Source organism: Macaca nemestrina, chromosome 15, assembly GCF_043159975.1.
Source record: "Macaca nemestrina isolate mMacNem1 chromosome 15, mMacNem.hap1, whole genome shotgun sequence".
NCBI lineage: Eukaryota > Metazoa > Chordata > Mammalia > Primates > Cercopithecidae > Macaca > Macaca nemestrina.
In genome coordinates, this window is record NC_092139.1 from 94,224,870 (window position 1) to 94,250,980 (window position 26,111).

General features: G+C 47.9%; 1 protein-coding gene and 1 pseudogene across 9 annotated transcripts in view; one reads left to right on the forward strand and one right to left on the reverse strand.

The window, feature by feature from the left end:
• LOC105495721 (crystallin beta A4) overlaps nucleotides 1-5,459 on the forward strand; it is a 38,598-nt gene extending 33,139 nt beyond the window's left edge. For all 9 annotated transcript variants that reach the window (XM_071080325.1, XM_071080320.1, XM_071080321.1 and 6 more), the window contains 3 exons: nucleotides 603-744; nucleotides 3,084-3,226; nucleotides 5,130-5,459. In XM_071080325.1, the coding sequence (XP_070936426.1) occupies nucleotides 603-744; nucleotides 3,084-3,226; nucleotides 5,130-5,277 (433 nt within the window). In that variant the 3' untranslated portion in view covers nucleotides 5,278-5,459. The remainder of the gene's footprint in view (nucleotides 1-602; nucleotides 745-3,083; nucleotides 3,227-5,129) is intronic.
• Nucleotides 5,460-19,151: 13,692 nt separating this feature from the next.
• Nucleotides 19,152-19,610, reverse strand: LOC105495724 (iron-sulfur cluster assembly 2 homolog, mitochondrial pseudogene; annotated as a pseudogene).
• Nucleotides 19,611-26,111: the final 6,501 nt, after the last annotated feature.

The following is a 26,111-nucleotide window of genomic DNA, read 5'->3' on the forward strand; positions in this document are numbered from 1 at the left end:
GGGGCGGTGAGGTGGAAAGCCCCACGTCTGAGTGGCCAGACAGGCAGATGAGGAACTGCCTCGTGGAAGCCTCCCACAAGAGAGGGAGGAATGTAAGAGATGGCCTTGCAGTAGCTCCTCACAAAACGGCCCGTCTCCTACACCCTGGCAGGATCACAGGGAATTCCACCAAGGTGAGGTCAGTCTGTGATCAGCTTTGACTCTGCGGCCTCTGTGGAAACCAACAGAGGAGCAATGTTGTCAGGGCACCTGTGTGAAGCAGTTTCCCTACCTATGGGACACACAGCAAGTCAGGTCTAGAGCCGGGTCCCTCAGCTTCGGCACTACTGATGTTTCTGGCTGGATCATCCTTTGCAGTGGAGGCTGGCCTGTGTATTATGGGATGTTTAGCAGCATCCCTGGCCTCTACCTGATAGATGGCCTTCCAAGCCCCTCTCCTAATCGTGACAACCAAAAATGTCTCCAGGCATTGTCAAGTGTTTCCTGGGGGCACAATCGCCCCTGAATGGTTGTGATTGTGACCATTCTAGACCCATCTGCTGGTCTAGAATGCAGGGTGAAGGGGACGCTTACCTCCTGCACGCTCTACCCTCTGTCTGCAGGTGGGTGGGCTTCGAGCATGCTGGATTCCAAGGGCAGCAGTACGTTCTGGAACGGGGCGAATACCCGAGCTGGGATGCCTGGGGTGGCAACACGGCCTACCCCTCTGAGAGGCTCACCTCCTTCCGGCCTGTGGCCTGTGCTGTGAGTTCTACCACTTCTGCGTCCCGGGGAGGCCCGAGCCCCTCACGTGGGCACTTGGGAATCAAATGTCCCAGAGCTGAAATTCTCATGTCACCACTTCAAGCTGTGTGACAAGGGCTGTTAGTCTCTTTCCTCTCTTGGCCTCAGTTTCTTCATCTTGAAATGGGGCAATAGTACCAATGTTGTTGGGAAGAAGAACATATAGCATCTGGCCAGAGCCCACCTTAAACTCTCTGCTCACAGCAGCCCTGGTTTTGACAGGAGCCCCTGCCAGCTTTGTGCCTTTTTTTTTTTTTTTTTTTTTTTTTTTTTTTTTTTTTTTTGTGATTCAGGGACCCTGAGAGAAGTTGGGTACCAGGGATGGTAGGGCCCAGTGAGGATGAAGGGTTTCATTTTTTGCTCCTAATTCGATATCAATGCTCCTAATTTTACATTTTATTGCTGTTTTTGGAGTGTGGGTGGAGGTGAGCATTATTATTGCCATCTCACCGATGAAAAAATTGAGGCTCAGAAAGGTATATTTTAGCCCGGGCACAGTGGCTCACACCTACAATCCCAGCACTTTGGGAGGCCCAGGCGGGTGGATCACTTGAGGCCAGGAGTTCAAGATCAGCCTGGCCAACATGGTGAAACCCCGTCTCTACTAAAAATACAAAAAAATTAGCTGGGCGTGGTGGTACATGCCCGTAGTCCCAGCTACTCAGGAGGCTGAGGCAAGAGAATGACTTGAACCCAGGAGATGGAGGTTGCAGTGAGCTGAGATCGCACCACTGCACTCCAGCCTGGGCACCAGAGTGAGACTCTGTCTCAAAAAAAAAAAAAAAAAAAAAAGTGTATTTTATTTTTCAACTCTTATTAATTTAAAATGACATAAGGCACCATATTTACCATCCAAAATTCTGAAGGAAAATCCTGGTATGGTCAGGATTGATTATCCCTTATCTGAAATGCTTGGGACCAGAAGTGTTTTGGATTGTGAATATTTTCCCCAGATTTTGTAATATTTATAATACCTACGGTTGAGCAGCCTGAATCCAAAAACCCAAAATCTGAAATACTCCAGTGAGCATTCTTTGAGTGTCATGTCGTCACTCAAAAAGTTTTAGATTTTAGAGCATTTTGGATTTCGGATGTTTAGGTTAGGAATGTTCAACCTATACATTTATGTCTCTATGTATATACACATCCAGATAAACATCTACATCTATATCTATATAATCTATATATCTTATCTATATTGCACACATAATTTTGCCACAAAAATGGAATCATAATGAGTCTAAGGCTTGGAAACTAGCTTTTTTCACTGAGCAAATATATCACAATCATCAGTCTAGGTGATTAAATCTCACTTCCATCATTTTTCATAGCTCCCTAGTATTCCGTTTTGTGCATAAGTCCATTTGTTCATTTACTCTGCAACCAGTCTAGATATTGTGCTGATATGGGGACCCGTGGTGGGCTGCAACAGATACAATCCCTCATTCTCAGCAGTTTCCAACTTCTGAATTCATTTAGTTCTCAAAAGAACCCTGAAAAATGGGTATGGTTAGTTTCATTTTATAGATACAAGAACAGAGGCTCAGAAATCCTGTCTAACCTCAATCAGTTGGTAAGTGGCAGCTGCTTCCTGATAGGAAGGATTTGAGATGATATCTCTACCCTTCCTTTCTCTCTCTCTCTCTCTCTCTCTCTCTCTCTCTCTCTGTCTTTCTTTTTGATGGAGTTTTCGCTTTTGTTGTCCAGGCTGGAGTGCAATATCACAATCTTGGCTCACTGCAACTTCTGCCTCCCAGGTTCAAGCGATTCTCCTGCCTCAGTCTCCCAAGTAGCTGAGATTACAGGCATGCGCCACCATGCTTGACTAATTTTCTGTATTTAGTAGAGACAGGGTTTCACCATATTTGTCTGGCTGGTCTTGAACTCCTGACCTCAGGTGATCCGCCCACCTCGGCCTCCCAAAATGCTGGAAATATAGGCGTGAGCCACCGTGCCCGGCCTCTACACCCTTTTTCTTAACCACAGTGTAATACCTCAGCTTACCACTGGATCCCCAATTTCAGACGTAAAGGTTGATTCCTTTTTGTTTGTTTGTTTTTGAAAAAACTGTTAATGATGAACATTCTTGCAACCTATTTATTCCATGATTATTTTCTTTGTGGAAATTTCCGGAAGGGCAAATGGTAAGGTTTCTGGTACCTGTTGCCTTATTGCCCTTCCAAAAGGTTTGCAAGGAAGGTTGATTTGGGAGACAAGGGCAGGGAGTGTGGAGGCCAGGAGAGGCTCCTGGGTTTCCAACTGGGAGCCTGGTGGTCTGACTGTGTTTCCTGTTCCTGTAGAACCACCGTGACTCGAGGCTGACAATCTTCGAGCAAGAGAACTTCCTGGGCAAGAAAGGAGAGCTGAGCGATGACTATCCTTCCCTCCAGGCCATGGGGTGGGAAGGCAATGAAGTAGGGTCCTTCCACGTCCACTCTGGGGCGTAAGTGTATCCAAGTCTCTGCCTGGCAGGGGAGGGAATATTGGGAAGGGTAGGGGTACCTCCTGTGAAAACTGTGTGCTGGGGACTTTTGTGCCCTGATGCCCACATTCCAGAGGAGAACACTGAGGCACAGAGAGGTATCGGGCAGAATTTGAGGGATTGAAATGCAGATCAAACTGGGTTTAAGCCCAAAAGATATTTATCGGCCCCTGTAATTAGCTTCAAGCGCAACTGGATCCAGGTGCTACAGCAGGTATCTGTCTCCCCTCCACAACCCCCCACCTGTTGCCCTGCCTGCCTGTGTGTGGCTATATTCTTAGACGAGAATGTAAAGAGCTTCATCTTTACATCCGGCCATAGGGAAAGACAGTGTCCGGTCTCAGTGACTCTATTAAAGTTTCCAAGAAAGGTGCTCATTGGTCCAGCTGGGTCCTGTGCTCAACTCTGAACCAATCACCATGTGCACAGGAATGGGGTGTTCTGATTGGCTAGGTTTGGTCACGTGGTCATTGCTAGATTCAGCCTCATTTTCTCAACTTGGCTGAGAGCAGAGCCAACAGGGTCTATGGCCAGGAGAAGGGAGAATGAATGCCCCCGCCATAAAGAAACAGGTGTGGCTCAAGCAACCTGCTCAAAGTCCATCAGCAGGTAGGTAACAATCCAGCTTCAAACTCAGCATTGACTGGTCCTTTCCTTTCCACCCAGGAGGTGGCAGGTGAAGGCTAAGGTGTGAGATTCTTCTTTAGGGAGGACATCAGAGCCACTTTCTGAGGTGCCCCTTGGCTCCTGGTAGGCAGGGGGCAAAGATGGGAGGTAGGGTTTTTCATCTTCCCCGCCCCCCCTTTTTTTTTTTTGCTTTGGTTTTCTCAGGAACCACCAAAGAATCATGTTATTTTAGAGTAAGAGGGACCCCTTGTGATTCTTGAGTTCACTTCCTCTTTTACAGAAAGGGAAATGGAGGCTTGGAAAACCAGACACCAATCCTTGTCCTGAACACAGTAGAAAGCAATGAATTGGGCCAGACGCAGTGGCTCACGCCTGTAATCCCAGCACTTTGGGAAGCTGAGGTGGGCGGATCACCTGAGGTCAGGAGTTCGAGACCAGCCTGGCCAACATGGTGAAAGCCCGTCTCTACTAAAAATACAAAAAATTAGCCCGGTGGCTATGCCTGTAGTCCCAGTCACTAGGATGAGGCAGAATTACTTGAACCCAGGAGGCAAAGGTTGCAGTGAGCCGAGGTCGCCCCACTGCACTCCAGTGTGGGTAACAGAGTGAGACTCTGCCTCAAAAAAAGAAAGAAAGAAAGAAAGAAAAAAGAAATCAATGGACTGAAGTGATAGCTTTTTTCTTGGAAGTGCCTCTGGATAAGGAAGGAGGGGGAATGGAGAAAGAACAAGACTTCCCATTCTTTCACTTGTTCTTTTATTCAGCAAATATTTAGGGACCCCCTTCTTCTGTGCTAGACTTTTATAAATTTAGGCAGGTGGAGATAACGATGAACAAAGCATACACGTTCCTACACTCATGAGCTTACCTGCTGGCAGGGGAGGCTGATATTTTACAAATAATTTGAAAACCGTCGAATTACATGAGTGCTACAAAGGTATAATAAGGGACTGTGGCCTGATTTGGGGAACGAGTCAGATTGCCCTCATAATTAAGCTGAGCCATGAAGGACAAATACAACTTGTCTAGGAAAAGACGGGCTGGCATGGTGCTTCTGGCAAAGGGAATGGCACGATCAAAGGCCCTGTGGTAGGGGAGAGAGCATGGCACATTGTGAGCACTGAAGAAAGGCCAGGATGGCTAGAATTGTGTGCGTGTGCATAGATCCCTTTGCCCCTGTGTTGATCATCATGCTGGTGTCTCTGTAGAGTAACCGTCTGCCTTTTCTCTTTTTCAGTTGGGTTTGCTCCCAGTTTCCGGGCTACCGTGGATTTCAGTATGTGCTGGAAAGCGATCACCATTCCGGTGACTACAAGCATTTCCGGGAGTGGGGCTCTCACGCCCAGACCTTCCAGGTGCAGAGCATCCGCAGGATCCAGCAGTGAGCAGGGGCGCGGCACGGAGGAGCGCATGCGTGCTTGTCTGCAATGGAGGCGCTCTGGAGGCTGTGGCCTGCTCTCTCCTTCTGCCTCCCCCTGTAACCCGTGTGAACCCAGCACCCATGTGAACCTGTCCATGCACAGTCAGCACAAAAAACTCAAACGAATAAAAAATAGAAAGTCCGGTATTAGCTGTGCTTTTCAATTTTATTAATCTTTTCGAAGAACCAGTTTTTTAGCCTTGTTTTCTCTATCATTATTCCACTGAGTTTTACTCTTTGGTTTCAGTATTTCCTTTCTTTTATTTATTTCAGGCCTACTTTGTTCTTAGTTTTTCTAGCTTTTTTTTTTTTTTTTTTTTTTTTTTTTTTTTTTTTTTTTTTTGAGACGGAGTCTCGCTGTGTCTCCCAGGCTGGAGTGCAGTGGCGTGATCTCGGCTCACTGCAAACTCCGCCTCCCGGGTTCACGCCATTCTCCCGCCTCAGCCTCCCAAGTAGCTGAGACTACAGGCGCCCGCCACCATGCCCGGCTAGTTTTTTGTATTTTTAGTAGAGACGGGGTTTCACCATGTTAGCCAGGATAGTCTCGATCTCCTAGTGATCCACCCGCCTCGGCCTCCCAAAGTGCTGGGATTACAGGCTTGAGCCACCGCGCCCGGCCTTCTAGCTTTTTTTTTAAGGCAGACTTTTGGGTCATTAATTTTAGGCCTCTCTTTCCCCGACCCAGTACAGTCATTTAGCTATAAATTTCCCTCCAAGTATGGCTTTAGCTGCTTCCCATAAATATTAATTTGATGTGTTTTCATTATTGTTCAGTTTGATATTTTCTAGTTTCACTTGTGATTTTTTTTTTCTTTTGACCTATAGGTTATTTAAAGGGATGTTATTTAAATTCCAAATACTTTAGGATTTTCTAGGTGTTTTATTGTTATTGGTGTGCTTTTAAAGACCAGTGTGGTTGGAGAACATACTCCGTAAGATTTAAGTCTTCTGAAATGAATTAAGACTTATTTTATGGCCCAGCACATGGTCTTTTTATTTTTATTTTATTTTTTGTTTTTGTTTTTGTTTTTTTTTTAATGAGACAAGGTTTCACTCTGTCACTTAGGCTGGAGTGCAGTGGTGCAATCTTGTCTCACCGCAGCCTCGACCTCCCAGGTTCAAGCAATTCTGCTGCCTCAGCCCCACAAGCAGCTGAGATTACAGGTGCGTGCCACCACGCCCTGTAATTTTTGTACTTTTGGTAGAGACAGGGTTTGCCATGTTGCCCAAGCTTGTCTTGAACTCCTGAGTTCAGGACATCTGCCTGCCTCAGCCTCCCAAAGTGCTAGGATTACAGGCCTGAGCCACTGCTCCTGGCCACATGGTCTATCTTTGATGGGCTTGGTAGTACACTTGAAAACTATTTCTATTCTGCAGTTGTTGGGTGCAATGTTCCGTACATGTCAGATCAAATTTGTTAACAGTGTTGATTCAATTTTTCTATATCCTTGCTGATTTTTTTTTTTTTTTTTTTTTTTTTTTTTTTTTTTTGAGACAGGATCTCATTCTGTCGCCCAGGCAGGAGTATAATGACACAATCATAGTTCACTGCAGCTGTTTTTAAAAAATCAATTTTAGTGAATTACATAGAAAGAGCTATTGGTTATTTGGATTTATCTGTTTCTTCCCTTAGTTTTGTCTATTTTTGATTTCTGTTTGTTTTTTTTTTCCTTCAGGAATTGTGATGCTCTGTTGTTAGGTGTACATACATTTATGATTGTTATGTCTTCTTGATAAATTGTTCCTAGCTTGTGGTTTTCAAAGCCACTCATGGAGAGAGTCAGTCCTCTCCGTTAGCAAAACTTCTCATACCTTTTTTGTCTCTTCCCAATTCTCTCTCACACACACAGTACCCTGGAGTCTCTCATGTAACACCCTCCATGCTCCAAAGAAAGCCTATAAAACAAAGAAACCCCTGTTCCACGTGCAGACTGAGTGGTAGGATTGGTCTCTTCTCTATCTCTCTTTTCTCCTCCCCTCCTTACTTTCTCCTGGCTCTGCATTTTATAGATTGTCTAAACTTCTCTCATGAGCCCTCTAGCTCTTGTTCCAGGCTCTCTTGGCCCATCTTCCTCTGCCCACAAATGTCCCTGATCAGTCTGATAGGGACAGGAAAGGGTGGGGACCTGAACAGTCTGCTGGAAAAGATAACATTATTTGGCTCAGGAAGGGGAGGGGAATGTTTAGGAACATTTGTGCCTCAGTAAATTTTAACTCCTTGTTGTATCATCCCATTTATTCAACAGATCATTTGCCTGGGATGTACAATGGTAAACATGACACATAAAGTTTTTTTCTCTCACTCAGTTTAATGGGGAATGAATGCAGACAAGTGCAGACCTGTTTGCAAATATTCTGTGACGGGGGTTGTGGGTTGGAAGCATGGGGTTACGGGGCAGATCCTTCTTGTGCCTATCTCTACTCAGACCGCCCCTGAACATCTGACTACTTGCTTGACACCTTGATGTGAATGTCTAATACACATCTCAAACAAAACCAGACCAAACATAACTGAAGTTACACTTTTCAAGTTGTTCGGGCTAAACATCTGGAATGATCCATAACCCTTCTCTTTCTCTCATCCCTCCACATTCTAATCCATTGGCAATTCCAATTCCTACTAGCTCTACTTTTTTTTTTTTTTTTAAAGACGGAGTCTTGCTTTGTCCCCAGGCTGGAGTGCAGTGGTGCGATCTCGGCTCACCGCAACCTCTGCCTCCCAGGTTCAAGTTATTCTCCTGCCTCAGCCTCCCAAGCAGCTGGGATTACAGGTGTGTGCACCACACCCAGCTAATTTTTGTGGGGTTTTTTTGTAGAGACAGGGTTTCACCATGTTGGCCAGGCTGGTCTCGAACTCCTGACCTCAGGTGATCTGCCTGCATCGGCCTCCCAAAGTGCTGGGATTACAGACGTGAGCCACAGTGCCTAGCCACTAGCTCTACTCTTAATACGTACTAGAATCCAACCCACTCATCACCATGCCCACTGCTGCCATCCTGGTCCCAGCCACCCTCTTCTCTCTCCTTCTCACGGTCCCTCTGCTTTCGTCTTTGCCCATGAGTGATCTGCTCTCTGCCCAGCACCCAGAGAGGTCTTGCTAGAAATGTAAGGCAGATCTTGTCACACTCCTGCTTCAAGTCCTCCTGTGCTCCCCATCCCATGCCAAGAAAACAACAACAAAAAACCCCAATATTATTCCCAGTCCTATGAAGCTTGTTACCATCTGCATCTCCCCGCTCTCCCCACAACCTATTTTGATCTCATGTCCCTGTATTGATTATTCTTTAAAGATGCCAGGTGGCTCACATCTGTAATCCCAACATTTTGGGAGGCCAAGGTGGTAGGATCCTTTGAGCCCAGGAGTTCAAGACCAGCCTGGGCAACAGAGTAACATCCCATCTCTACATAAAAAATTTAAAAAATTCGATAGGTGTGGTGGCGTGCACCCGTGGCCCTAGCTACTTGGGAGGCTGAGGTGGGAGTATCACTTAAGCCTGAGGGGTTGAGGCTCTAGTGAGCCATGATGGTGCCACTGCATTCCAGCCTGGGCAATGAGAGACACTGTATCAAAAAAAAAAAGCACCCCGAAAGAACAACAGCAACAACAAAAAGCCAGGTGCAGTGGCTCATGCTTATAATCCCAGCACTTTGGGAAGCTGAAGTGGGAGAATCACTTGAGCCCAGGAGTTTGAGACTAACCTGGGCAAAATAGCAAGACCCTGTCTCTGTATTTAAAAAAACAAAGAAGAAGAAGAAGACGGCAAGTGTATGAGTCTGCACCAGTTGCTATAACACAATACCACAGCCTGGGTGACTTAAACCACAGAAATGTTTCTCATAGTTCTTGAGGCTGGAGACCAAGATCGAGGTGTTGGCAAGACTGGTTTCTCCTGAGGACTCTCTCCTTGGCTCTTAGATGACCCCTTTCTCCCTGCATCTTCTTTTATTTTTATTTTTATTATTTTTGAGATAGAGTCTCACTCTGTTGCCCAGGCTGGAGTGCAGTGGTGAGATCATGGCTTATTACAGTCTCCACCTCCCAGATTCAAGAGATTCTCCTGCTTCAACCTCCTGAGTAGCTGGAATTACAGGCATGTGCCACCACGCCTGGCTAATTTTTGTATATTTAGTAGAGACAGGGTTTTGCCAGGTTGGCCAGGTTGATCTCGAACTCCTGACCTCAGGTGATCTGCCTGCCTCAGTCCCCCAAAGTACTGGGATTACAGGTGTGAGCCACCATACCCAGCCTCTTCCTGTATCTGCATGTGGTCTTGTTGCTATGCACATGCATCCCAGCTGCCTCTTCCTCTTTTTATAAGGACACCAGTCCTGTCGGATTAGGGCCCCACCCTAATGGTCTCATTTAAACTTCATCACCTCTTTCAACACCTTACCTTCAAATACAGTCACATTCCGAGGTACTAGGGGTTGGGACTTCAACACATGAATTTTAGGGGGACATAGTTCGGTCAAACACTCTCCCATCTGAGCTATTTCAGCTGCTAGATGGGCACACAGTCCAGCCCATAACCCAGGCTCATTCTCATCTGAGGTTTTCAGCTTGTGCTGTTCCCTGTTCCTAGAACACTCTTCCCTCCGCTATTCCCACAAACACTCTCCTGCAGAGTTACATTCATAGACCGTCAGACCTTCTAGATTTGGATCTAGAACAAGGACCCTTCTAGATCACCCAGTCTAGCGTTTCCCAACCTTTTGTCTTTCCTTGTCATCCCCCTAGAGAGTCTTTTTAGACGTTATTTTCCTAATCACCTCCTCCCATGAAGTTTTGTTTTTAGAGACGGGGTCTCATCATGTTGCCCAGGCTGGTCTTGAACTCCTGGGCTCAAGTGATCTTCCCACCCTGGTTTCCCAAAGTGCTGGGATTACAGGTGTGAGCCACCACACCTGACCCCACCCCATGAAGTTTTAGTATCACAAATATAAAGTATGTAATATATGTCTGTACAAACTCTGTGTGTATAATATATACAACATATATATATACGCACACAACATATATATATATCTGTGTTTTATACATAAAGAGTAAGATGGTTTTTTTGCTTCCCAAGATGAATTTTCACCTCTTGGGGGTCCTACTGAAGTACTGGGGGTTGGGGCTTCAACAACATTCTTAACAATATTGAGAATGCATAATTTTATCTCATCTCGTGTGTGTGTGTGTGTGTGTGAGAGAGAGAGAGACAGAGAGAGAGACAGAGAGAGAGACAGAGTGAAACAGGGTCTCACTCTGTCGCCCAGGCTGGAGTGCAGTGGCACAATCTTGGCTCACTGCAACCTCTGCCTCCCAGGCTCCAGCAATCCTCCCACCTCAGCCTCCCAAGCAGTTGGGACTAAACTACAGGCACATGCCACCACACCCAGGTTTTTTTGTTTTTTGTAGAGACTGGGGTTTGCCATGTTGTCCAGGCTGGTCTCGCACACCTGAGCTCAAGCAATCCGCCTGCTTCACCCTCCCAAAGTATTGGGATTACAGGGATGAGCCACCATACCCGGCCTTCATCCCTTTTTAACATATAGGGAAATGGAAACCCAGGGAAGTGTGAGGACTTGATCAAGGCCATACAGGAAGTTAAATGTAAAGCCAGGATTCAGACACAGCCTTGTTCATTCGTTCAGTCATTCATTAAACATGTATCAAACGTCTGCTGTGTACCAAACACTGTTACAGGTTCCAGGATCTAATAGGGAACAAAGATAAAATCCCTTGCCTTGGGCAATTTATATAATCACCTGGGGGTACAGATATTTCCCCTATACCTCCATGGCTACTCAGTCAGGATTTTTCAGACTGTTACACAGATGTTGTAACATTGTTCTTTGGAAAAAAAAAATCATGTGCATTAGTTTTGGGTATTGTTGGTGTCCACACTGCAGGACTTCTCAGCACCTACAATAGTTTAACATGTATTGTGAATCTCTGGAAAGGAGAATAGAATATTCAGAGTTTTCCAATTTATTTGACCATGGAAGAATTGTGACCTTTTTATTTCTCTTTTGTGGAGCACCTTGCATTATGAGTGGTCTGTGGAACGTAAGGTAGGAAATGCTAGAGTTAGCTGCGATAGCCACTCACAGCCTAGTATGAATTAGTTTCCTAACGGGCTTTAGGAAATGGACTTTGGAAGTTGTAAGTGTTGCTGTAGGGGTAGGGGTACTGTCCAAGAAGTGGTCCCATAGTCAGTCCTAGGGAAAGGGGATTAGGCAGACATAGGGCTGAGGACAATTTAGAGAGGCCTGTGAAGTCAATCTCTGTGGACTCTGAGGCCTAGAATGAGGGCTGGGGTTGGCCACCATCTTCCAGCTAGAAGTGTCCTCACTCTGAGCCCCTGAGGCCCTAGAAGGCACTGGATGTAGAGGGCTCTACTGTGCCTACCACCGAGATGCCACTGTTTGACTTTGACAGGAAGGCTGAGTTGGTACCAGCCTCCAGGAAGAGGCCATCATGGGTTTGAGTTTGCCTCCTGGGCTTACCAGCATGCAACCTCAGTTTCCTCATCTTTTAATGGAGAAATTCTCATCTCTTTGCTTGCAAAAACTTAAATGATGTATTACATACATGTCTGTGCCCAGGGTACACACAAAAACCTTGGTAAGCTCTCAGTAAAGGTTGATGGAAATTGTTAGTATCATTCTTAATATTGTTATTAGTATCATTGTACCTTGCTGGTCCCTTTGCTTTGACATCTTCCCTCCTCTCCACCCAAAACCCTTTACCCAAGCATACCTTTCTCAGAATAGTGATGATAATAGTAATATCGATGATACATATTGTGTTTATCCCTTTCACATGTGATATAATTTAAACCTCACAGTAACTTATTGATGCAATTGTTGTCTCTTTAAAGCAGAGACATGAGGCTCAGAGGCTCTGAGAGTTCAAGCAACTTGCCTGCGACCACCCAGCCTGCAGGACCATTGAGCCCACTGCAGGTTGTGCAAGGTTTTCAGGGGTGGATGAAAGATATAATGGGCACAAATAAAAGGTATAAACAATAAGCTGCTGGGTTCATGTGCTCCCTTAAAAGAGTTAAGTAAGGGGCTGGGTATGTTGGCTCATGCCTGTAATCCCAGCACTTTGGGAGGCCGAGTCAGGCGGAACACGAGGTCAGGAGTTTGAGACCAGCCTGGCCAACATGGTGAAACCCCGTCTCTACTAAAAATACAAAAATTAGCCAGGCGTGGAGGTGTGTGCCTGTAATCCCAGCTCCTCAGGAGGCTGAGGCAGGAGAATCGCTTGAACCGGGCAGCCAGAGGTTGCAGTGAGCCGAGATCGCACCACTGCACTCCAGCCTGGGTGACAGAGCAAGACTCTGTCTCGGGAGAAAAAAATTTGATAAATAAATAAGGAGCCCTTCACACTGTAGTATGAACGACTATGGAGCTTCTCATAGGAAAGCCTTAGGTCCCTGGGGCAAAGCAGGCAATACTTGCTGAAGGAAGGAAGGAAGGAAGGAAGGAAGGAAGGAAGGAAGGAAGGAAGGAAGGAAGGAAGGAAGGAAGGAAGGAAGGAAGGAAGGAAGGAAGGAAGGAAAGAAGGAAGAAAGGAAGGAAGGAAGGAAGGAAGGAAGGAAGGAAGGAAGGAAGGAAGGAAGGAAGGAAGGAAGGAAGGAAGGAAACTGAAATTTGGTGGTAATCCTTTTAGGAGCCACCTCAGTCAGAGCCAGGACTAAGGCTGGCAACCATAAAAAATGGGAGCCCACATGTGAGCTGATGCTAGAGCAATAGACAATAAAGAGACAATTTGTCAGGGGCGATCTTGAGAGGGGAGATAACAGAGCATGAAATTATTTTTCATGTCTTGCCAGGGGACCAATTTGCCCAGGTTATAAAAGAAAGAGAGCTTAAATTATTGATGCTATTTGGTCAGAAGTGAGCGGTAGGCATGGAGCACCCATCACCCAGAACACTATGCACAGCCGACAGGACTGAACACAGGATCCACGGCTGCGGATCCCAAACCAGCAACCTCTTCGCCCAGAGAGGGAAGGGGATTTGTCCAAGACCACACAGTAGGCACTGTCCATGTTGTTCCTTGCAGCCTATTCCCTAGGTGCTCACGCCTGTGAGTAGGTAAAACAGGACAGAAGAAGACAAGACTTTGGGGGTTGCACACACCTGGGTGTGAATCCTGGATCCTGTGTTTACCAGGTAAGGTGTTCTCCAGTGAGCTGCTTTGCCCCAGTGAGCCTCAGTTTCCTTGCTTTTAAAAGAGGAAGGCTGTCATGAGGGTTTGAGGAGTTGATACCTGGAAAAATGGTGTGAAAATAAGATAATACATCATGTGAGCCTTCTCTTTTTTTCTTTTTTGAGAGTGGGTCTTGCCGTATTACAGAGTGGAGTGCTTGATCCCGGCTCACTGCAACCTCCACCACCCGGGTTCAAGCGATTCTCCTGCCTCAGCCTCCTGTGTAGCTGGGATTACAGGGACTTGCCACCACGCCTGACTGATTTTTGCATTTTTAGTAGAGACAGGGCTTTGTTACACTGGGCAGGCTGGTCTTGAACTCCTGACCTCAGGTGACCTGCCCACCTCGGCTTCCCAACAACCTCCTTTTTTAGCCATTGTGTATATATACACTACATTTTAAAAATCCATTCATCTGTTGGTGGACAGGTGAATGGACTGTAGATTGATTCCACGTCTTGGCTATTGTGAATAGTGCTGCGATGAACACGGGGGTGCAGGCATCTCGCCAGCATACTGACTTCAATTCCTTTGGATAGACATCCAGCAGTGGGATTGCTAGATCATATGGCAATTCTATTTTTGGTTTTCTGAGGAACCTCCATTCTGTTCTCCATAATGGCTGTGCTAATTTACATTCCCACCAACAGCGCATAAGGGTTCCATTTTCTCACATCCTGGCCCACACTTCTCTTTTGTCTTTTTCATACTGGCCATTCTAACAGGTGGGAGGAGATATCCGATGGTGGCTTTAGTTTGCATTTTCCTGATGATTCGTAATGCGGAGCATGTTTTCATATATATGTTGACCATTTGTTTGGCTTCTTTTGAGAAGTGTCAAAAGGCCCGGCGCGGTGGCTCACGCCTGTAATCCCAGCACTTTGGGTGGCCGAGGTGGGCGGATCACAAGGTCAGGAGATAGAGACCACGGTGAAACCTCGTCTCTACTAAATATACAAAAAATTAGCCGGGCATGGCTGCGGGCGCCTGTAGTCCCAGCTACTCGGGAGGCTGAGGCAGGAGAATAAAGCCGGGAGGCGGAGCTTGCAGTGAGCCGAGATCGCACCATTGCACTCCAGCCTGGGCGACAGACCGAGACTCTGTCTCAAAAAACAAACAAACAAACAAAAAACAAAACAAAACCAGGACCACATGGCTTCACAGTGAAATTCCATCAAACATTTAAAGAAAAACCAATACTTATCCTTCCCAAACTCTTCCAAAATAAAGAAGAAGGAACACTTCCAAGCTTATTTTACAGCATTATCCTGAATGCAAAGCCAGACCAGGACACAAGGAAAGATAATTACAGTACAATATCACTGATGAGAATAGGTACAAAATACTAGCAAACCAAATTCAACAGCACATTGAAAGGATCATTCATGGTCAAGTGGGATTTATCCCTGGGACGCAAGGCTGGATCAATATAGACAAATTAATAAACGTGGACCTGGTGCAGTATAATCCCAGCACTTTGGGAGGCCGAAGTGGGTAGACTGCCTGAGGTCAGGAGTTCGAGATCAGCCTGGCCAACATGGCAAAAACATTTCTACTACCAAAATACAAAAATTAATCGGGTGTGGTGGCACATGCCTGTAGTCGCAGATACTCAGGAGGCTGAGGTGGGAGAATCACTTGAACCCTGGAGGCGGAGGCTGCAGCGAGCCAAGATTGCACCACTGCACTCCAGCCCAGGCAACAGAGCAAGATTGTGTCTCAAAAAACCCAAAATCAAAAACCAAACCAAAACAAAGATGTGAACACTGCATTAATGAATGAAGGACAAAAACCATATGATCATCTCAATAGACAGAGAAAAAGCACTTGATAAAATTCAGTATATTTTCCTGATAAAAACTCTCAACAAATTAGGCACAGAAGGAACGTACCACCACACGATAAATTTACCATATGTTACAAGACCATAGCTAACGCCATACTCAATGGTGCAAAGCTGAAAGCTTTTCCTTTAAGATCAGGAAGACCATTCTAATCAACATCGCACTGGAAGTTCTAGCCGGATCAATCAGATGACACACACACACACACGCACACGCACACGCACACGCACACGCACACACGCGCGCGCGCGCGCCTTTCTTATTCTTCCCTTGCTCCCTCTCCTGCCCCGTCTACCCCAGTGAACTTGGGAGGAGGAGGTTGCAGTAAGCCGAGCCACTGCACTCCAGCCTGGGCGGCAGAGATTCTGTCTCAAAAAAAAAAGAAGAAGAAGATTAATCCTGCCATGGGTGACAACATGGATGAACCTGCAGGACATTATGCTAAGTGACATAAGGACCTGGTTCCTCCTCCTGCCCCTTCTCCACCTGTGTTCTCACTACTGCCCCACTGAGATCCCCAAGAGCAAAGCTGTGACAAAGACCTCAGTGGGAGTCATCAGACAAAAAGGAACACAACCACCTAACACGAAACAGGGTGGAAGCTGAAGCTCCTACACATCTAGGGTGTGTTTATGAGATGAAGGTAGGGAGAGAGAGAGGGAGAGAGGGGAGAGAACAAGAGAAACGGAGTCAGGGGAGAGAGAGACAGAGGCCAGAGAAAAAGAGAAAGAGGGAGAGAGAGGAGGTGGGGGCAGAGACTGAGAAAAGAGAGAGGAGAAAAAGGGAGGGAGAGAGAGGGGAGAGACCGAGGAGAGAGGGAAGAAAGAGAGAGAGGGAGAGAGAGGAGAGAGGGGAGAGAGAGAGGGAGTCAGGGGAGAGAGGGGAGAGAAAGATGGGGAGACACACAGAGAAAGAGAGAGAGGGAGACAGAGGGGAGAGACAGAGGGACAGAGAAAAAAGAGAGGAGGTGATGGGAGAGGGAAGAGAAAGAGAGAGGAGAAAGAGAGAGAGGAGAGTGGAGATACCAAGGGGAAAGAGAGAGGGAGAGAGAAAAGGAACGCCGGCAAGCTTTTGTTTATGCTCCCCTGAGAGAGGGCTGTATGGAACGCCTATTCATTATTAACAAGGACAAAAGCAGTGATGATTCCAGTAACAACCACCCTCACCACAGCCATTTGCGGAAAGGAGAGAGAGCATCGACTGAGTGCCCCACTCTTGTGCTGGGCACCTGGCCAGGCCCTCACATATCCATAATCTCTGAGTCAGCAGCCACCAGGGGGCTGGCCTCTCACCTCACCCGGGAGGAAACTGAGCAAGTGAGGCCCCCACCTGGCCTGCGGGTAGTGAATCCCCACCCACCGCTCCTACTTCCTGGGGCCTCTGTTTACCGGTTGCTGTAATTAGAAGATTAATAGAGGGGAAATAGGGGAGGGGTGGGGAGGCCCTTCCTTTTTCTGCTGTGAGTTCCTGGAATCATCTCTTGACACAAAACATCAGGGAGGCAGGCCTGTGGGTCATGACAGGTTCCTGCCCACTGCAGGGAGGTGGCTTTCTGCTATTTTATCCTTCCTGGACCTTTAGCAGCTTCTGGGGGGACCCTCAGTTTTAGATTAAACAATCACCCAGGCCGGGCGCGGTGGCTCAAGCCTGTAATCCCAGCACTTTGGGAGGCCGAGACGGGCGGATCACAAGGTCAGGAGATCGAGACCAGCCTGGCTAAATACGGTGAAACCCCGTCTCTACTAAAAAATACAAAAAACTAGCCGGGTGAGGTGGCGGGCGCCTGTAGTCCCAGCTACTCGGGAGGCTGAGGCAGGAGAATGGCATAGACCCTGGAGGCGGAGCTTGCAGTGAGCTGAGATGCGGCCACTGCACTCCAGCCTGGGCGACAGAGCAAGACTCTGTCTCAAAAAAAAAAAAAAACAATCACCCTTCCTCTTCTCTGACTCAAGGCACTGAATGGAGTTGACCCATCTTGATTCCAAAAGGGAAGACATAACCCAGGTTTGACCAATAATAGTCATTGTGATTGGGTTCGGGATGGACGAGCACATGATCCAATTTGAGCCAGTGAGAATCAACTCTAAAACTCTGGTTGGATCAATTCAGAAAGAACAGCTGTCTTTGAGCAGAGTTTAAGAAGCTCATAGGATGTATGTAATCTTGGACCTTGCCATCAAAGCCACCCTGGAAACAAAACTGGTGCAGAAGAAAGCTGAGGCTGGAGATGGTGAGAATGAGCTCAAGCATCCTGTTATGCAGACACCCTATTTGCCATTTATTATTATTTTTTTTTGACAGAGTCTCACCCTATCACCCATGCTGGAGTGCAATGGTGTCATCTCGGCTCACTGCAATGTCTGCCTGCTGGGTTCAAGAGATTCTCCTGCTTCAGTCTCCCGAGTAGCCGGGATTACAAGCGTGCACCATCACGTCTGGCTAATTTTTGTACTTTTAGTAGAGATAGGGTTTCACCATGTTGCCCAGGCTGGTCTCGAACTCGTGACCTCAGGTGATCTGCCCGCCTCACCCTCCCAAAGTGTTGGGATTATAGGCGTGAGCCACCATACCCTGCTCCCATTTGCTTTTTATCACAGGAGACAAAGAACACCCTCTCCTGTTTTTTTTTTTTCCTGGTCCTAAGACTTTTTTTTTTTTTTTTTTGAGATTGAGTCTCGCTCTGTCGCCTAGGCTGGAGTGCGGTGGTGTGATCTCGGCTCACTGTAAACTCTGCCTCCTGGGCTCACGCCATGCTCCTGCCTCAGCCCCCTGAGTAGCTGGGACTACAGGCGCCCACCACGGCGCCCAGCTAATTTTTTTGTATTTTTTAGTAGAGATGGAGTTTCACTGTGTTAGCCAGGCTGGTCTCGATCTCCTGGCCTCGTGATCTGCCTGCCTTGGCCTCCCAAAGTGCTGGGATTACAGGTGTGAGCCACCGCGCCCGGCCCCTACTAAGACACTTTAAGATAAGTTTCCGTCATTTCCACTTGAAAAAGTCCTGACTACTTTACTCCCTCAAACCAACCAGAAGACACAAAACAGAACTTACCACTTTCTCTCCCCGTCCCTAAACAGGGACCTTGGTGGGATTTTATTTCTTGGAAGTGGGCCCTTTACCCCCACTTTTTTTTTTCTCCCCTCTAGTTTGGAAATTCTTTCTGTCTCCACTTCTACCTGTCCCAGCTTCATTGGCCATGATCGTCCTCCATCACTGTGTCTCAGTGTCCCACTCCCTCCATAAATTTCCCCCTTCCTCAGATGAAAAGACCAACACTGAAAAAGGCAAGTTGATGTGCTCTGGTTTGCACAGAGCCCTGGAAGCGGAGCTGGGATTTGAATTCTGGGCTCCTGATTCTCTGCCCAGGGCTCTTCGTTCTGGCAGAGCAGGAGATAAATTTCTTTTCTCTCTTTTTTTTAAATGAAGCTTTTATACATAGCTATCCACATATGTACAAGCAGCTCTTAAGGCCAGAGAAGTTAATTCCAAATTTTAGAGCCACGGAGGCTCTACAAAGTATATGGAGTTTCAACCAGTGATTAAATCTGAGGTAAGAGCATCTGGAGGCTCAGCCTTAGCACTGAGGGGAGTTGGAGGGAAAAATTAAGCCAAGAGTAAAATCTTCACGTTCTGAAAATAATAGTGGCATAACACAATACTCTTGGATGGTGGGAAATAAAATTGAGAGGGACATGATTAGAAGGAAACTTCTAGAATTCTACTAACTCCAGGTTCCTCAAATTGGTACAACTGGTGACAATCTCAGAGTCAGAGTCACCTGTCATCGCATCAAAGTTAGACAGAGAAGGATGACCCACAGGAGCAGCCTTGCTGTGCTTGAGAATTGTTCAACACTTGAAATGAGCTTCGGATCAGTTCTTGACTGAAGTCCACCTGGGCCCCTTTCACGAAGGCTAAGCTATCAGAGTCAACTACCACTCTTGCCCCACCCTGTTCAAATACCCTGTCATCGGGGTTGATAACTGTATCCAGTGAACATCTGCATTGGAATCTGGCGCATCCACCTCCCTCCACCTGCAGCCTGAGGAATTCTGACCCTTTGGTGATTTCCGGAAGCCTCTGGACGCAGCTGTCCTGAGGCTGATCTGCCCTTCCCCAGCCTCGGGGCTGGAGGACGCGCCCTCCCGGAGTCCCGGGGAGGCCGCGAGGAGCCTGCCCCTCGGCCAGGGAGTGAGCGCTCTTTGTGTCGCGGCTGTTAGGGAGAATCCCCGGGCGGCAGCCATCTTCCTCCAACCGGGAGATCAATTTCTTTGTTGAGGTTCAACCTAAGGCTCTAGCCCTCACTCACTGAGGTTCCTAAGAAACCTCAGTCCATCCTAGAAACCGCCTGCTGAGACCTGCCCCGCACTGACACCTGGTGGTAAGATATAAAAACACACCCTCCATGGTGGGGTCAGATTGTGCGCCTGCCCCGCCCCCGGCCCTCTCCCCGGTGGTGGGGTGGAGGGATGGTGGAAAGGGAACCAAAAGCTAGTTCCTAGAAGTTTAGGTATCTGGGACTGAGATTGGGGTGGGGCTACACGTCCTTCTCTGTTTTCAGTACCAGCCATAGCTCTGTCACTGTGCATCTGGTTTGTTTCTTCTCTGCAGACACTGTCCACTTGTGAAACTCATTGTATTCCCTCTTTGTATTGTCTTCCAGGATGCCTGGAACCAACCTACGGTTCACTATTAGCAACTGGATAGAATCGTATGGCAGGAATTTAAAAGAAGAGTTTAATCTCTGAGTCCACATTCCTTCCCCTGGGCCTCATTTTCCTACCTTATTTTATGTTTAGTTTTCTGATGATGTTCAGGACATCTTTCCAGCCACCTTAACTCTCCTCTTTTTAAGGGACAGAAAGGACGAAGCAAGGTTATCCATTCAGAAAGAGCTTGCCTACCTTCTGCAAGTCTCCGTTTTCTCCTCTGTAAAGCGGGCACAAGAATCCCCGCCTTGGAGGGTTTTGTGTGTGTTTCAGGAGATACTTGATTAATATTAGTGTCCACCCTATTTCCCACCTCCCCATCCTCCAGGCTCCCTGCCACTTATGTGATGCAGACTCAGATGCAAAAGAGATCAAAAGCACAGATCACTTTTTCCCCAGCCCCATCTGTGCTCTTCAGGCCCAGTGGGTGTCCCTACTAGAGCCTGGTACCCTGAACCCAGTCCCCACCTGCCTCCTGGAAGATGTTGGCTCCAGAATTCTCTGCCTCCCTCCGGCAGGCATTGTGGCATTCACAGCTGATTTGCAGAGAGCCCAGATGCATCTCATAAATAAGGAATGTACTGTTCTGCAGGACGGCTGTGGCGTGGCTGTGTGGGGGTGGGCAGGCTGGAGTAGACAGGAACCATGAGAGGCAGGGAGGACTGTACAGGGTCTGCTGACCAGATGGAAGATGATGGGAGCCTTGGAAGGTGTCATGGGACAGGGTTGGGGAGAGGGCTCCATGCGGCCAGGATCCGGATGCAGATCGTTGGGACCGAATTTTGGCTCAGATACCTTCTAGTGGTGTCTGTTTATCTTCAGTTTCCTTGTCTATAAAATGGGGAGAAATTGTGTATCCCCGGCACCACTGGACTGTTAGTAGCTACTGCATTTATAGCATTTATCCCAGAACCTGAAACACAGTAAATGCTCAATAAGTGTTATGATTTACCCCAAACTGTCTTAGTGCTTTCCCTAAGAGCTTTGTGTTGTTAGTACTATGAGGAATAATGAGGGTGGTGTGGGAGCCGGCCTCTGTGTCTGCAGAGAGGACCACAGGCCACAGGAATGGAGATAGGTAGATGGGATCAAGGTGACAGGAACAGATGTTTGGAGCAAGAGATGAATACGCCATCATCAACCCAGGCAAGTCCCTGAAAGGGGATTGCATTTCTGCAGCCACTTCAGGGTGGGCACTTGAGGTGTTTGATTGGCTTTTCAAGGAGAGATTGACCTTTGGAAGGCATAAGACACTGGGGTCCCTGGAGACCCTGGGATAATAGCGTCAGCATGGCTGTATTGGAACACAGAGACCTCGGGCAAGCCACTTTTCTTCTCTGGGTCTCTGTTCCGTCTATAAAATGGTTTCTGAGAAGCCCTGCAGAACCACAGCATTTGAAGCTTCAAGATTTAGTCATTCTGGCAAACATAGTGGAGGGCCTCCTGTGTGTCAGACCCTTCACCGTGCCTTGGAGACGCCAGGGTGCGACAATAGAGTGGGCTTCTCCCATGACGAACCTCATGGGTTAGTTGTGGGGATGGCGGGGGCGGGGGGTGGGTGGAGAGAGAGAGACAGACGAGAGAGAGAGAGAGAGAGAGAGAGAGAGAGAGAGAGAGAGAGACAGAGAGAGAGAGAGAGAGAGATTGTGTACAACAGAAAAGCAAATGGATATGTAATTCTAAACTGAAATCAGCCCAGAAGGAGAGGGGCCCCAGTCAATCCAGAGACCTAAAAGTCAGGGAAGGTTCCCTGGAGACCATGAGGCTGGGCTGCTCCTGGAGGTGTGTGCCTGGGGTGGGAGCGTGCTGAAGGATGAGGGTGGAGCCATGGGCTGGGGGCCAGTCAGGGCAGGGTAAGGTTGCCAGGGAAGGTAAAGTCTGCTGTTCATCCTGAGACCAGAGGGGCTACGAGGAGGGGAGTGATGAGGTCAGCTTTGCATTTCTAGAATCTTCAGGCTGCTGCAGCAAGGAGAACAGATTGGAAGGAAGCCCAGTAGGGGATGTTGGAGGCCAGGACAACAGTGGCAACTTGGTGGGAGGGGGGAATGACTTGGCGAAACGTTCCAGAGCATCGATGGGGCTGGGAGTGCATTGGGTGCAGGGGTGTGGGAGAAGGAAGGGTGACAACAAAACTGGAGGAAGGGTGCCTTTGTAAAGTCTCCTGCAGAGCTTGTCTTCCCCATCCCAATTCCTTCTAGCCCCATCTCTGGCTCTGTCAGCATCTGCCCATACAGGAAAAAAAGATGAGACTCATCTCCTGTGACTGAGAGGTGGCGGCAGGGGGGTGGGGAGGAGGGAAGGCAGCCGCTGTGCTGGCGGCTGCGGTCTGCACCTTTCAGCCTCCGCAGAAGCAGCAGCAGAAGCCGCTGCAGCAGGGAGAGGATGGCCATGCTGCAGCACCTGCTGGGGCGACTGGGAGGGCCGGGGAGCAGGTGCAGGGCGTCTGGAGGGGGTCTGTTTGCAGATGGATGAGAGCAACACACTCTGCCCCGCTTCTCTGTTGTCTGGACACAAAAGCCCAGACAAAGAAGCAGCAGGGCTGGGGACACGGCCCTGCACACACGCACGTAGGCAAGCACACTCACTGGAGACAAAAGAGAGGCAGGGGCGAGGTGCATGGAGCAGGGAGCCTGGGGGCAGGGGGAGGTTCCCTGCGACCTCAGGCAAGGTCTCTTGGCCTCCTGAGCCTTGCTGTGTGCACCATAAAATAAATGTGCTGGGGGAAACCGGTGGTCCCTGGACTTTGATAGTTTGACTTTTTTTTTTCTTTTTGTCTTAATGGAAAATGGATCATAGACTCCATAAAGTAGAGGATACATTTTCAGGTCCTGCCAATGGAGAAAAGACCAGATGATTTTTTTTTTAAGTGCCACTAATGTAGTATAGTGTCTCCACAACCCTGTATTATAGTTAAAGCAACAGCACCTGCTCACACAGAAAGAACAGCAACTGTGTCTATGGACTGGACTTGATACGTGTGTGCACTGCAGATAGTGCTGGTGTCTGCTGAGCTTCCAAGATCCTTTATAATAACTACCCAGGTATAAGAACTCTAGGTCTCGTGAGGGGTCTCTAATGGCCTTGAGAGAGAAAGAGAGAGTGGGGGGAAGAGGGAGAGAGCGAGCGAGCGAGAGAGAGAGAGAGAGAGAGAGAAACTACCAGGCTGAAGTCAAATCACTTGCATAAGGCCCAAAAACTGAGAGCAGGAACCACAGAATATTCACAGGAAGGAGGAAAAAATTCAGAAAAATAATAGATCAACATCATATTTCCCAATAATATGAGAGCGAGTGAGCGCGTGCGTGCGCGAGAGAGAGAGAGAGAGCATTTACTGGGCCCTGTGATGGGCCATGTGTTTTCTGCACTCAGACCACTTAATTCTTTCAAAAGCCCTGCAAGTGAGGTTATGTAATCCCCATTTTACAGAAGAGGAAACTGAAGCCCAGAGGGTTGAAGTTCCCTGCCCAAAGTCACGTGGTGGGTAAGGGGCAATGGTGGAATTCAAACTTAGTTCTGTCTGACTCCTGAGTCCATGTCTTGGCTGACCGCTATGGCTGGGAGGAAGGCAGAGAAAGGAAATAAGACAGAGAGTCGGGTGGCAGAGAGCCTGGCAGTCCCTGGTGGGCTGCTCCCCACTATTCCAGCTGACAGAAGGAGACCAGGCCCCGGGTGCTGCCCATCACTCCTCAAAGCCTGTTTCCTTGTGTGCCCAACACAGACAACAGTGCCCAACTCGTGGGTGCTGTGGTGTCAATTGGATGAGGACACATGCTTGGTCTGTTCAAGGGGCAGCCTGGAGGTGGCAAGAAGTTGATGTCCAGGGATCACCCTTCAACCATAAGAGATAAAAGCGGGTGGAGGGCGGGGCACGGTGGCTCACGCCTGTAATCCCAGCACTTTGAGAGGCCGAGGCGGGTGGATCACGAGGTCAAGAGATTGAGACCATCTGGCCAACATGGTGAAACCCCGTCTCTACTGAAAATACAAAAATTAGCTGGGCATGGTGGCGTGTGCCTGTAGTCCCAGCTACTTGGGAGGCTGAGGCAGCAGAGTCGTTCGAACCTGGGAGGCGGAGGTTGCAGTGAGCCGAGATCATGCCACTGCACTCCAGCCTTGCGGCGGAGGGAGATTCCATCTCAAAAAAAAAAAAAAAAAAAAAAAAGAAAAAAAAAAGTGAATGCAGAGTTCCACGACTTCCTCGACCTGGGGTAGGACAGGTCAGGTGTGTCCAGCAGTCTCCCAGAAGACCTCAGCAGGACCGAGTTCTAGTCGCTGACAACTTGCTCATAGTTATAGAGTAAGCTGTGCTCTCCCCACTCAAATTCTTATGTTGAAGCCTTAACCCCCAATGTGACTACACTGGAAGATAGGGCCTCTAAAGAGGTAATTAAGGTAGAATGAGGTAGAAAGGGTGAGACCCTAATCTGACAGGACCGATGTCCTTGTGAGAAGAGGGAGAGACACCAGGGTTGTGTGTGCACAGAGAAAAGGCCACATGATGACACACTGAGAAGCTGCCATCTGTGAACTGAGGAGAGAGGCTGCAGGAGAAGTTGACCCTGCTGCTACTTTGGTCTTGGACTTCCAGCCTCCTTAAGGTGTTTGTTAAGACCTCCCAGTCTTGGTACTTTGTTATGACTGTCCTTGATGACAAGTATACTCTTTAGTGTACCTATTCCAGCTTTCTCCTCTTCCCTGTCTCCCTAACCTGCTCCCTTACCAAGGCTTCCTGGTACCAATACGTCCTAAATAAACAACTTGCATTTGAATCCATGTCTCAGGATCTGTATCTGGGGTGATCCAGGCTTATATTCACCATTTATCCTTTATCTAGAGAGACTGCTGGCCTTCACACATTTAGATGCCACTGGGGGCACGACAGAGAGAAGATTTTGGAGACCACTGAGCTCTAGTTGACCATGGCATTGATCCTGAGCCCATGCCCGGATGGACAGACCCTGGAGTGACCCGAGCATGGCAGTGGGGTCATTTTTCAGCTGGCTGAGGGGTGGCGCATCCCTTCTTAGGGTAATGAAGGATTCAGGATGATGCAGACGAGTTTTCAGAGAGGCTGAGGGCAGCTTCTGGAATCAGACAGCACTGGGTTTCAATCTCAGGTTTACTACATTCTAGCTGGGTGACCTTGGATAAGTCACTTGCCCTGTCTAAGCCTCACTTTCCTTACCAGATGGAGATGACACCGATACTTTCTTAGAGGGTGCTAAGAGAGAGTGTGGATAAAGCACTTGGAAAGGCCTCTGGTAAGTAAGCGGGCAAGGGGTCAAGTTCATTGCATCTGACGATGATTATGGGGCCGGGGAGTGGCAGGGAAATAATTTTGTAGTTTCAGGGAATTGTTGAAAGGCACATTCTTTCTGGGCCATACCAAATGCAGCTCTCCTCTCCTCTGCTCTACAAACACTCACTGCTGAACTCAGGGAGCCCCATGCTCACCCCAGGTAAAGATGGCCGCTTTGATGAGTCAAATGAGATGTTCTATCTGGGTAAAACCAGGAGCTGTTTGCTCAGGGGACAGCTGTCAGAAAAGAGATCCCCTGATCCCCTGATAGACCAGTCTCCATCCGTAACATGGCTGGAGGGAAGACAAAATTTGGCCTTTCCCAGAATCCTTCCTCCAAGGGCTACAAGTGTGGCCCGGCAGAGAAGTGGAGCTGGGAACATGGTAGGGTGTATATAAGGAAGCCCCCCCTAGCTACTGACTCCATAATCCCTCTCACTAAGGCAAGGTGGGGGAATAGAAAAGGAAACGTGGAATAGAGAGGTATGTACCCAAAAGAACCGAAAAGAAGGATTCAAACGGATACTTGCATATGCATGTTCATAGCAGCACTATTCACGTTAGCCAAAGGGTGGACACAACCCACGTGTCCATCAACGAAAGAATGGATGAATAAATTGTGTTCTGTTCATACAATGGAATATTATTCAGTCATAAAAGGAATAAAGTGCTGAGCCATGCTACAATTGTGGATGAATCTCAGAAACATTATGCCGAGTGAAAGAAGCCAGCACAAAAGG